Source organism: Peromyscus californicus, unplaced genomic scaffold (assembly GCF_007827085.1).
Source record: "Peromyscus californicus insignis strain IS unplaced genomic scaffold, ASM782708v3 Scaffold_11__1_contigs__length_118956290, whole genome shotgun sequence".
Lineage (NCBI taxonomy): Eukaryota > Metazoa > Chordata > Mammalia > Rodentia > Cricetidae > Peromyscus > Peromyscus californicus.
In genome coordinates, this window is record NW_026294402.1 from 95,223,759 (window position 1) to 95,237,520 (window position 13,762).

The following is a 13,762-nucleotide window of genomic DNA, read 5'->3' on the forward strand; positions in this document are numbered from 1 at the left end:
GATTCTGTATCTTCATCTGAAACCTTATCAACATAGTGTTCACAATTTTAACAGCATTCTGTCTGCTCTGAGCTTGTGCCAGAATTGCCTGTTCTGCCTATTTATAACATTCTAGGCTCTCTCTATCCTGTTCTATGATAATTTTACAAACCAGTTCCTAAGGCTTCTCACATAAACAGGTATACAGAATCAGCAGAGTTCTCGTGATCTTAGCGTTAATTCTATGTGTCAGTCAGCTTTCCATTACTATAGCAAAATACCCAAGATAATCAGACTGTAAAGGTAAAGGCTTATTTGGAACTGCAGTTTTATAGGCTCCAGTTCATGATAGATTGGTTCTGTAGGGTTGAGCCACTAGTAGCACATATGAGAGAAGCATGTGGCACTACCTAAAAGCGTAGACCATGAAGCCAGGGTTCAAAAGAGATTAGGCCTCATGATTGCTTTAAGGCACACTGCCAATGACTACTAGGCTAATTGCTGAAGATTTGAACATCTCCAGAGAGCAGCAGCACTTTTGCCTTTGCCGCTGATGTTCAACATCTCAACCATAGCATATATCTTCTGTCTTGTCTTTACTAGAATGTAAAAATCATTGGTACAACTGTTTGGCTTTATTCTGTTTTTGTTTGTTTGTAAATAGGGCATAGAACATTATTCACTGTCTGTTGTATCCATAGATAAATAGGGAGCACCACACAAGCATCTCTGGAACTGTCTAGTAAGAACAGGTTTTAAGTTAACAGTCTGTCATTTCCTAGTGATTTTACAAAACGCTGTAAAATGAATTTCAAGAAAATGAAATATATTATTAATGTCATTTTATTATGGCATTCAACAGACATGAATTGAAATGACTGTGAGGTTGGTATTAATTTCAAAGCACATTCTACTTTTTAATAATATGCTTAATTTTAGTCAAAAGGACAAAAAGTTATGAGCTTTTTCTTAAAATAAGCTTAACCATAAAACATTGTCAGAACTTGTTTGCATATGGCATTCTGAATACCACTGTGGAGGGACATGTTCATTATTCTGTAATAACACTTAAAATTTAAAAGGTGAAAGAATCTTCTCTTTGACATAGGGGTTACTTGAAAGCCTGTGTCACATTTTTTAAAGCTGAATTCCATTAGTAACAGTATCAAAACTAAAATAATTATGGTCAGGATAAATAATTTCAGTGTGCTTAATAAACAGTGTAAGACCTATGTTACACTTATCATGTAAAGTTGAAAGTCAGTGAACAATTCTTGTTTGGGTTGAATAATTAATTGTATGGGTTGAGAAATACTTTAAAGAACAAACACTACTATACTACATCTGGTAATGCCTGGAGAGAATGTGTTAGTCATTTTGTAGTTTTTGTTTCTTTTAATATTTTTATTATTGTTTATCTGGGCAGGAAGAAGGTCATTGGGTAATGATAGACTTTGGGATCTGAGATCATGAGGAGTTACAGCTGAAAGAATATGTCATTAAATTTGGGGAAAGCTGTGTCTTATCTTCTACTTGTGAATTCCAGCCAAAATTAGTTTTAATGACTCTCAACTCCTTCATTTTCAAGTCATTTTGTTTTATAAATGTTGATAAACTGATAAACTGATACCTTCGTATATTTGAAGAGCTTGAATGCCCTAGATATGTCTTACCCTTTAGCTTTCCTTTCTCATACACATTATTTTGAAAATACTTTACTATCACTGTATAGGCAATATTCCACTGATTTCCATACAACTATAAAATAACTAGCTTGTAGTTTGAAGCACAGTAACAGTCAAAATATTTTATCTTAGAAACAGTAAATGAATTTATAAGTAGTCATTAGCTTAAATTTGTTTTCAGTGTTTTTGTTTTATATTTTTGTTTAGGGGTTACAACAGTCACTGTTAACTTGTAGCTGGCTTAAATGTAGAAAGAACTTTTTCTGTACTGTGTGTGCATAGGTAGGCAAATATACCATTGTGTATATGTTTTATATGTGTGTATGTATATAATTTTTTGTTTGTTTGTTTTGTTTTGTTTTTTGAGACAGTGTTTCTCTGTGTAACCAGCCTTGCTGTCCTAGAACTTGCTCTGTAGACCAGGCTGTCCTCGAACTCACAGAGATCTGCCTGCCTCTGCTTCCCAAGTGCTGAGATTAAAGGCATGCACCACCACCCACCACCACCTGGAATAAATACACACACACACACACACACACACACACACATATATATGTATATATTTATTATATGTATATATGTATATATTTATTGTGTGTATGTATATATACATACATATATATGTATGTATATATTGAGGGAAATTGTGAAATTCTTTAAAATCATTTTTATTTTTAGTATTATGGTATGCTTGAAAGTAAGTGTGCTTTTTCTGGGTTTGGATGTTGTACCACTCTTAGGTGAGCAGTGGAGGGATAAACCTTTTTTGTGTGTAAAGTCCATATGGTAATTATATATTTTAGGGACTTCTGATTCACGTAAATAAAGATACAAAGGAAGCAGTTGTAACACACGTAGTAATGGGAAGATGGGTTACACACAGTTAATTTGTGGATGTAGGCAAGGCATTGGTGTTACTTCCGTCTTCTGTCCTGGTAGCCCAGATAGGACTTTAAAACTCTTTATTATTTTATGTGTATAAATGTTTGCCGGTATATATGTAGTGCACTATGTGTGTGCCTAGTGTCCACAGAGGCCAGAGGAGGCCATCAGATCCCATGGACCTGGAGTTACAGACAGCTGTGAGCTACTATGTGGATGCTGGGAATCAAACTCAGATCTTCTAGAAGTGCAGCCAGTACTCTAAACCACTGAGCCATCTCTCCAGCTCCTTGGATAAGACTCTGAAGTGGACAGTTTTAACAAATCATGTTATTCTTTGCTAAAATAGAGGAAGTTATTTTGCAACTAAGAAGATGAGTTTATTTATGTCAGTTACCATTTTTTTACTTTAAATTATTCTTGGGTTGTAAAACTGCTTTTTCTTTGTTCTGTTGCTTTAACTTTTGATCTTCTGCCTAAAAAAATATTTCATAGATGAATATTGTAATTGTCCTTTATTTTGTAGCCATGAAGCTGATGACTGCTCTGGTGAATGTTGCCTTAAACCTCAGTATTCATCAGGATAATACACAGAGGCAATATGAAGCTGAGAGAAATAAGATGATTGGGAAGAGAGCCAATGAAAGGCTGGAGTTACTACTTCAGAAACGCAAGGAGGTAAGTTTGATGGTAACTTGATCTTTCATGGTTTGTAAATGTTTAGTAAATATAATAGTTTCTACTGGTTTTTGTGAAAAGAACGTTTTAAAATTGGCTATGGTGGCTTAAATCTGTAATCCTGGTACTTGGGAAGGTCAGGCAGGAGAGTCAATTCAAGACCAACCTTGGCTATAAAGCGAGTTTGAGGCTAGACTGGAGTACATGAGACCTGTGGTATGTGGATGGGAGGGTGGAAAATAAATATCTATCTTACATTTTTAACATTTGGTTTTAGTTGAATTATTTAATCTTAAAGTTCTGTAAATGAAACTAGAATATTCATCAGTGATTAAGTGAACCATATGCAAACTTATTTTAGTAAAAGATTATCGGAACGTTAGGAAAGTCAGTTATCATGTTGCAAGCTCAGAAAGTACACTAAATAATAAATGCCATTTTTAAGAAAGCAAGTGTGTATTTATAGGAAAAAGCCTCAGTCTGTGTTTTAGTTGATATATAAAGCATCTCTCTAAGTAAGATTGGTGTCTCTCCCGTCTTCCTTTTCAGTGCAAGGGAATGTAATCCAAGGAGTTTATTTAATAAGCAATCACTCTATCTCTGAGTGCTTCTAGCTCTTACTTTAGGTTTGACAATCTAATTTTTGTAGAGGTGATAAAATGGTTTTTAAATTAGATACTTCATCGTATTTTCAAGTGTATTTATTTTTATTTTATGGGTAAGAGTGTTGCTGTCTATTCACCACATGCACAGGGTGCTCATAGAGGCCAGAAGAGGGTGGTGGATTCCCAGATACTGGATTAACAAATCAGTGGGAACCACCATGTGGGCTCAGTGAATCAAACTTGAGTCCTCTGGAAGAACACCCAGTGCTTTTTTTTTTTTTTTTTTTTTGATTTTCGAGACAGGGTTTCTCTGTGTAGCTTTGCGTCTTTTCCTGGATCTCACTCTGTAGACCAGGCTGGCCTAGAACTCACAAAGATCCGCCTGCCTCTGCCTCCCGAGTGCTGGGATTAAAAGCGTGTGCCACCACTGCCCGGCTCACCCAATGCTCTTAAAGACTAAGCCATCTCTTTAGGCTAAATTGTCTTTTTTTGTTTTTTGGTAGAAAACCATTTGTTTGTTTTTTAACCTATTGGAAATAAAATTTGTGGTTTTTCAGTCTTTTAATACAAAAAGTTACATTTTCATAAAGCAATTGCATGTGTATAAGCATAATAAGATTTAACAAACAATAAAAAGCAAAAATTAAAAAAAATGAAATTATTGCCTGTACTAAAACTTCTTAAACTGTTTCACTCATGACCCATTTTCACCCTAGAACTTTTTACATTGTGGCAGTATATATATATTATATATATAATATATATATAATATATATTATAGATGTGCAGATTAAACACCCTGTATTGATTAGTAAACCATAAAGAAATTTGTTTTAAATGAATTATTTTGTTTGCTTTTTATTATACATTGACAAAACCAGATTTGTACTAAGGAAATTTGTGTGCTTATTTATTTTTACATAAACTAAATCTAGGAATGTGGAACTGCTGAGTTACAATGGTGCTTGTTGCACAACCATGAGGACCTGAGTTCAGGTTTCCAGCACCCACGTGAAAAAGCTGGACTTAGCAGCACTGTACTATAATCCTAGCACCAAGGAGCTAGAGGCAGGATGATTCCTGTGGCTTGTTGCTCATCTAGTCTAGCTAAATGTGTGATTCATGTTCAGTAAGAGACCTTGTCAGGGAAAAAAAAAATTGGTAGTGACATGATTGAGTAATACAACATAACAAGGCCCCCACATGCATATACACAAATGATATCATTTACCCACATATTTCACACACACATACATAAACATGTACAAACACTAAAAGAACTGAATCTAGGCTGAATACTTGAAACTGCAAAGCATGAGCATCTTCAGAGTCTTTTAGAGTTTATCACTATTTTGATTTTATGATTGTCAGTACTAGAATGTAGCTATACATAAGGACATAGTACAGAACAGCAGACGTGTTTGGAACTATTTCAGAAAATATGGGAGATTCTGTCTGCATCTCAAGCCAAAATTCATGAAACAAGTGTATGTTGGTTTGTTTTTCCAAGACAAGGTTTTCACTATCTAACTGTGGCTGTTCTGGAACTCACCATGTAGTATTCGTTTTTCATAATCATGCCATTATGTGTCTGTAAGAAACATCAGTCATTGTATGTACAGTAAAAACACTGCTAAGGTGTTTGAGGCAGGATTCTTTGGCATTATGTGGCATGATGGTATGTGTGTTGAAAAGTGGGATATTTTATGTTCAGAAGAAAGTCCCATGCTAAAGCTTGGGCAAGAACTGCCAGAAACACCTTGGATTCATTACATGTTTGATTTTTAATTTGTTTTTGATCTTTGAATTTTTAGAAGCCTTTTACTATTGCCAACAATTTCGTGCAAATTCAATTATGCAGTCCTGCATGGGATTGTGACCAGCAGTTGAAAACTCTAGGAGTATGTTGGACTGTAGTGTACTAAAATTGCTTGACAGAACTATTACAGCAAACTCAGTTGCTTCAAAGAAATTTATTATCTAGTAGTTTGAGACATGTGTTTTTCAGACTTTTCATCTTATTAAAAGCACTTCAGAGAAACATTTGATTTGTTTAGAACTCATAGTTTTGGAAAGTCAGATCCTCTGTATTGGATTTGTGCCAAGGCACAGTGTCATGAAAGCAGGAGCATGCAGCCAAGCTTTTCAAGTCTTTCTGCTCTGGCTTTTGCTCCTGTTTCTCATTGTAAACCTAGCTGAAAGAATTCAGCAATAACCATGCACCAGTCTGAATGGCTGTCTTTAGTTTTCTTCTCCAGATTAGTTAGTTAGTGTATAATCCTTATACACCTCCTTTTACAAAGTCTCAAAGTATAAAGTGTTGACAGATTCTTTGCCAAACTGTACTGTGAATAAATGACCTCTTGGTTCATTTCCATGGATACTTCTTATTCTAATCTGAAACTCAGGAATACAGGTGCACAGCTTTCCCCTCTCCCACCCCCGCAATTATATTTTGGCATTTTCATCTTCAAATATCCTACCAGAATCTTGCATCACTCTCTGTTTACAGCATGCTTAGACTTTACTAATCTACATCCTTAAACTTTTTCATATTCATGGTCAAACAGTAATAAAAATGACCTCTCCCTTCTGGTACCAGTTTTCTGTTTGGAATTTTTATTACTGCTATGTATTTCAGAGAAATACCTTAAAGGAAGAAAGATTTGCCTCTGGATTTGAAGGTTTCAGTCCAAGGTTGGCAAAATCCATTGATTTGCTCGTGGTACTGCCCAGGAAGCAGAGAGAAATTGTATGAAGGCACAGCCTTTCCAACTCCTTACTCTTGATGACCGACTTTATCCGTTATGTTCCACCTTCTAACAGTCTGTTCAGATTTTGAATTTGTCAATGGGTGAAACCATTGATTAAGTCAGAACCCTAACAATCTAATCCTCCCTGGAAGTACTCTTACAGTCACATCTATATACTTTACTAAAATCAAAAGTGGCTCTCAATTCAATCAAGTTGGCAACCTAGGTTAAATAATATAGGATGCTATCAATCCAGTATCAGTATGATGTTGCTGTCATGTTCTCTGAAGACATTGAGGGAATGATTGGCTCTAGGCTTCTAGCTTCTGACTTTTTGGTTTACAACAGCATTAACTCCAGTCTATACATAATGGTCTTCCAATGTATGTATCTGTCTCTAAATTTGTTGTTTTCATAATGATATACATTATATGGAATTCAGGAACCACTCTACTGTAGTATATCCCCATCTTTAAAAAAGTTCATGTTAGGGCTAGAGAGATGGCTTGCAGTTTAAGGATACTTTCTGCTCGTGCTGAGAACCAGGTTCAGGTCCAGCACCTACATGGTGGCTCCCAATCATCTATAACTCCAGCTTCAGGTAAATCCAACCTCTCTTCTGACCTCCAAGAGCTCCTATACATATGTGATTCATATGTGAGTGCACACACACAAAAATATATTTTTTAAAAGGAATTTTAGTTGCTATGACCTTGTTTCTAGATTAGTACTTAGTACTAATCTGAAATTACTGAAGTTAAGGTAAGACTTCCACTTACAACGTACTTTTATTCTGAACACATACCATATTTGAAATACTGTGGAAGTAAAAATAGAAACTGCTTCATTAAGTAGTGCTGGTTGGAAATGTATAGTCCCAATGAATTAGTTTTTAATATTATAAATGCATCATAAGTCTGCTTTCAAACTTTTCTTAAGTATAATAACTTGAATGATTTATTATATATTTATATAGATACATATTTATATAGATAATCTTGTGTGGTGGTCTGAAAGTTTTTTGACCATTTCATAAAAGCTGTAGTTTGAATATTGGCCCTTTCCCAGAATTGGAGTATAAAGTTATCATACCTCCTGTATTGTTGGACCGTAGCAGCTCACATTTAGCCACATAGTCTTAATAACATGTACAGTATACTATGTTCTCAGCAGTTTTTGGATTTATGTTTTCTGTTTTCCATTCCATCCTATCTGCAAAACAATCCATCCTTGTATTGATGTGAAACATTCAGTGTTGTAAAACACGCTTTGTTTTAGATGATTGTAATTGTAGGCTAAAGGTAGTATATCCAGCACATCTAAAGTGAACTAAGTTAACTTATCATGTTGCGTGTTCCATATAAGAAATACACAGTTTTAAAACTTGGATTAGTTTTGGTTTATAGTTGCCTTATCAGAACATACCCCCACTTCCTGTGTTGAGGAACATTTGTACTGCTTAGCTTTTTCTTATAAATCCTGTAACAACATACAGCTAGAGTCATCCTGACAGTATTTTACTGTTACATGTAAACAAAACATGCATGTTTTATATATATGCATAATAAAAACAATTATGTCACTGAATCATTTGACATGAAATTCCAGGGGGAAATGGGGTAATAAATATCATATTGGATGTCATTATATACCAATTATGTTGCTTTTATCAGTAAATAAATTTAAACCTTAACTTGATCAGTAATGTTTCCTAAAATGTATACCTCTGTGATTGTATTGTGTTTTGTTGCTGGATTACAGCATTGTTGCCTGATTTATATTTTCTATTATTATTCATATTTTGGGAAGTTGGCATAGTTGAGTTATAGGTTACTTAGGTAAGAATAGTAATATGATGCTTTGTGAAGGAGGAAAAGCCATGTAAATCAGGGTGACCTCTTAAGCAAGGACAGCAGAACTAAGCCAAAAGTCTGGTTTAGAAAAGTATGTAGACATGTAAGATGATTCCAAATATAGATCATTCCATAGAAATACAAAGTTGACCACAGTCCACCACTTCTTGTTCTTTTCTAGAACGTACGTGTGGATATAGGAGAGGTTCCCAAGCCCATGTGGCGAAACTATAGAAACTCTAATGATAATTTCAGGCATAAGTGGTACAGTCAGCAAAAGACTGATAACTAGCTGGGCAGTAGAGTTGCACGCCTTTAATCCTAGCACTAGGGAGACAGAGGCAGGTGGATGAGTTTGAAGCCAGCCTGGTCTACAGAGTGAGTTCCAGGACAGCCAGGGATACACAGAGAATCCTTGTTCTAGGGATAAGGGGGGAGATTTAAAAAAAAAAAAAAAAAGGCTGATAACTACACAGAATGAAGATAATCAGTAATTTAAAATAATTGGAACTATTCATTCCAAATAAAATGACCAGTATTTCAATTTTCTTTTTTATTGTTTTTTTCTATCATTTCAGCTACAAGAAAACCAAGATGAAATTGAAAATATGATGAACTCTATTTTTAAGGGTATATTTGTTCATAGATACCGGTAAGGTATTTTAATCATTTAGAATTTTTTTAACCTAAACAGTTGTTGCTTATTTATAGCATAGTCTATGTAGCCATAAAACACTATTTACTTTTATTTTGTTTTCTTTTGTGGAAAATAGCTTTGTCTACAAATCTAATTTAATATTTGGACAAAATTTTGCTATCACTGCTACTGAAGCATCCTTCCTAACTCAGAACATTATTATCTTTGAAGATACCCTGTGTACTCATATTCTCATTAATGTAAAAGGAATTAATGTGAACATAAAATTAATATGGCCTAGTAATGAACTACTGAGTGTCATCACATTAGAAACATTTTAGTGTAGTGCTTTAAATGTCTTGTTTAGGAGTAACCCTCATCTGTTACCTAGTGGTGACAACCTGCCAGCCCTTGGTCTATACGTTTTCTGCTGTTCACTGCAAGGAAGGCTTTTATGATGAAGGCTGAGAAAATATTATTTGTGTGTTGATATAAATATTCAGAATGCAGCTTAATACTTTGTCCATCTTGCAAAGCTATAATAGTAAGCTTCCCCCTAGGACCTGTGACATTGCCAAGCATGGATTTTTGACCAGGTTTACAGTATCAGGAATAGATCCTCTTATGAGGAGCAGGCCTCAAATTTAGAGACTGGTTGGTTACCGCTATATCAGCAATGCCTTTAGTGGTTTTGTAATTTGTAGGATTCATAGCTGGTTAAGGCTATTGATTTCTCCCTCCATCACCTATCTCATGACTCTGATTCCTCTTTTGCACATACACTATCCAGCAAGCAGGAAGCTTCCAGCTCAATTCCAGCTTGATTTATCCATATGTTCCAATCAGTGTATGCAATGTCCTTCAAATAGTGTCTTAATTGTCTGCCTATGTCCAGCACAGTAAGTATATTTATTGTTTTGGCCCCTGAGTCCTCCATTTCCAGCAACCCCTACAGAGATAGTTCACAACTGACACTGGGTTTTTTGTTTAGTGACTATCTTTGCTTCTAGACTAGGACTTCAACCCATGTAGGGTGTCTTCCTTCAAACTCTCATTTATGTTTTTTAATTGGTTACCAGAAGATACACTTCCATCTGCCTTTTTTTTTTAATGTTCCCTTGATTTTGGTTAATCCTCCCCTATCTTATCTTTTCCATCCTCCCTGTTTAAGGCTTTCTTCTCCCAGTGTGCCCCTCTCTACTTTCTCTTTACCTGTGTCCTTCTTTCCCTGCTCTCTTAAAGCTCCTCCCCTCTTTTCCCAGTGTTGGCTTTTACTCTCTTGACTTTCAGTGGCACTACAAAGTTAAACACACAAAACACAAAAAGGTCAAAGCTCCAATCTACATATAATGAAGAAAATGGGCCTGGGTTACCTACCACAATGGGTATAATTTTTGTTTTTCAGATTCTATTCATTTACCAAGTATTTTACAATTTCATTGTCCTTAACAGTTGAATAAAATTCCATTGTGTCCATGTACCATGTTATTATTATTTATTTGTCAATTGATGGACATCCCTGCCGATTCAATTTTTTTAAAGTTAGAAACAGAAATACCTTATGACCTAACCATACCACTCCTTTGGTATTTACCCAAAGGAATTGATGCTTTATTGAACAGATATCTATGTTCATTGCTGTTGTGTCCACAATAGCTAAAAGACCAACTTCTTTTATTGATTTGGGGGGGGGGGTTTAACTGTTTATTTCTGTTCAGATTTTTTTGTTTGTTTCTATTAACATTGATTTCGGCACATTTTTTGCTTTGCTTTGCTTTCTTTTCTCTCTCTAATTTCTGATTTTTTGTTTGTTTAAAGCCTGGTCTCACTCTTCAGCCCAGCAATGCGATCAAATTGCTACCAATCCATGGAAATAGCTTAATGATTATAGGAATTTATTGGGGGGTTAACTCACAATACAGGAAATAGGAATTGTAGCGGAATCCCAGAAAGGTGAGGCACTATCCAGCGATGTTCTCCAGAGAGCTCTGCCCTGATCCACACCAGCTTCCAAGACCACGACATAGCGAAGAGAAGAGAGCTCACATAATGTGCATCTCAGGTCTTTTTTTTTTTAAAAAGATTTTATTTATTTATCATGTATACAGTGAGTGTTCAGCCTGCAGGCCAGAAGAGGGCACCAGATCTCATTGTAGATGGTTGTGAGCCACCATGTGGTTGCTGGGAATTGAACTCAGGACCTCTGGAAGAACAGCCAGTGTTCTTAACCTCTGAGCCCTGCATCTCAGGTCTTAATGGTCCTCATCCAGGCCACACCCAAGGGGCAGATAAACCTAGCAGCTACCTGCTGCCTCACTAGGGGCAGTGCTTCAGGGCATGGCACAGACAACCACTCACTACAACCCAGGGTAGTCACTGACTTGTCACAATCCTCCTGCCTTAGCACTACTCCCCTCTCCCCTCAAGTGTTAAAATTACAGGCATGGCCACCACACCCAGCTTTTTTTTTTTTAATTTTTGTTTACTCTGTAAGTTATTTGAAATTTTTCTTATGTAATTGTTTATTGCTGTTAAGATTTCTTCTTCCATTGCTTTTCCTATATTACTGTAGGTTTTTTAATATAGTTTTTTGATATTTAACTTTCTTCGTTCTCTTTCTACTTCCTCCTTCACTTGTTGATTGTTCGGAACAATAATGTACATTCCATGTTTTTATATTTTCTAAAATTTGTCTTGTCATTTGATATTCCATTGTTGACAAGTTGTGATACATGCTATGAGTTCACTGGGTGTTTCTTGTTTTCGGTTTTCTCAGGCTTGTTTTAACTTTACCATATGTTTTATTGAATGTGGTGAAGGAATAAGACTATATGTTGGGTAATTGCTTGAGTAATGTTCTGCCATTGTTTGTTTGGTCTGTCCAGCTTGTATCCTTTCTTGTTTGGAGGGAGATATGTAATGTCTCCCTTGATGAACATGATGTGTTAGGATCCTCAGCTATTACTATATTAATGCCTATTTTGCCTTTAGTTATAATAATATTTGTTTTGTGTAATTACATATAGTAGCGTTGGTTAACAGAGCTTTACAAATTATTTTGCCTTACTGAATTGGTCCCTTTATTATTATTCTTACAATTTCTAACTCATCCTCTGTGTCCTGTGATCAGAGTATGGCTCCTACTGTTTTCTTGTAGTTTCTGTTGTCATGGTCTGTTGCTCGATGTCTTTACCTTCAATTTTTGTGATTTTATTGTTACAGGGTTTGTTTTTTATAGTCACTATATATTGAGGAATTTTGGTTTGTTTAATACATTCAGTCAGTCTTGTCTTCCACTTAGAGAGTTTAATCCATTTACATTTAAGGTTTTGGTAAGACATTTTTCTGTCCTATTGTGTTAATCCTTTTCTTTGTTTTGTATGTTCTTGGTTCCTTTTTTCCTGTCTTGTCTTCTGATAACATTGATAATATTTTCTTTTCTCTTTCATGTATCTGCTCTACTGTAAGTTTTTTAGGATCATATGTTTTCATGATAGTAATTATATTTTTATTTCCAATATTAGGGCTCACATCAGTACTTAGTTTTGTAGCAAGTCTGGTAGAAATTTATTTTTGTAATATTTGCTTACTGTTGAAAGCTTTTGTCTATCTTTATTTCTAAATGATATTTTACATTTACAAATGGTACACTAAGTGTATTAGTGTTGATTTAGCAGCTGCTTGCTTGCTTACTGATTGTTGGGAATTTTGAATTTATCATTTCATTCTTTCATTACATGTGATCTTTCTGAAAGGTCCTTAGTCTACTGGTGAGTCTCTTATATGCCACTTGATGATTTTTCTCTTGATGCTTTCAGACATGTTTCTTATTTAAGATTCACTATCTTAGTACCCACATAGGCCAGGAGAGGGTTTTGTTTTCCCTGAACCAGAGTTACAGGCATTGTGAGCCAACTGGTATGATTGCTGAAAATTGAACTCAGGTCCTCTAAAAGAGCAGCAGTATGTGCTCTAAACAATTGAGCTATCACTTCAGCTTCTAGAATTTTTCTTTTTCTTGTTCTGTTTACAGTTTGAGTGTAATATGTCTCAATCAAGATCATTTTTTTTTAGCAGTTATAATAGGTGCCATTTAGCTAACTGGGTATATTTATCTGTATGGTTCCATGATGTGAAATGTTTACAGTAATTATTTCAATAGGTAGTATGTGTCTTTTTCGTTTATGCTTCTGGAATGTTCACAATGACTTATCTTTTTTTCTTACCCTTTCATTTTTTGTTAACATGTATTAATTTTACATATTATTGAAATCACTACATGAATTGGTAAAATCTACTTTCCCTTTGCAGCCACCACTTCCCTCCCTTCCCTACTCAGACAGTCCTATTCCACATCTTTTATTTATTTCTACATCCAGCTCAACATTTTTTTAACCTTCCACAAGTGCAGGTCTTTTTGTTTGGTTACTTTCACTTAACATAATACAGGCTGATTCCATTCATTTCATGCAATTGAACTATACTATATTTGTATGCTAGATTTTCTGTTGGTTTTATTGGAGATTTCACCTATGACAATTGCATGTTTTAGCTATTGTGTGTCATGCCACAATACACAGGAATGTGTATGTCCTTCTTTGCTTTCCTTAAAAAAAAAAAAAAAAAAAAAAAAAAAACGAAAATACATAGACACACACACACAGTAGTGCTGCTGGATTTTATGTAGATC

At 35.2% G+C, this 13,762-nt stretch overlaps 1 protein-coding gene across 3 annotated transcripts in view; it reads left to right on the forward strand.

Moving 5' to 3' along the window:
• Stag1 (stromal antigen 1) overlaps positions 1 to 13,762 on the forward strand; it is a 325,347-nt gene that overhangs the window by 176,544 nt on the left and 135,041 nt on the right. For all 3 annotated transcript variants that reach the window (XM_052718205.1, XM_052718197.1, XM_052718212.1), the window contains 2 exons: positions 3,073 to 3,224; positions 9,014 to 9,087. In XM_052718205.1, coding sequence (XP_052574165.1) covers positions 3,073 to 3,224; positions 9,014 to 9,087 — 226 coding nt within the window. The remainder of the gene's footprint in view (positions 1 to 3,072; positions 3,225 to 9,013; positions 9,088 to 13,762) is intronic.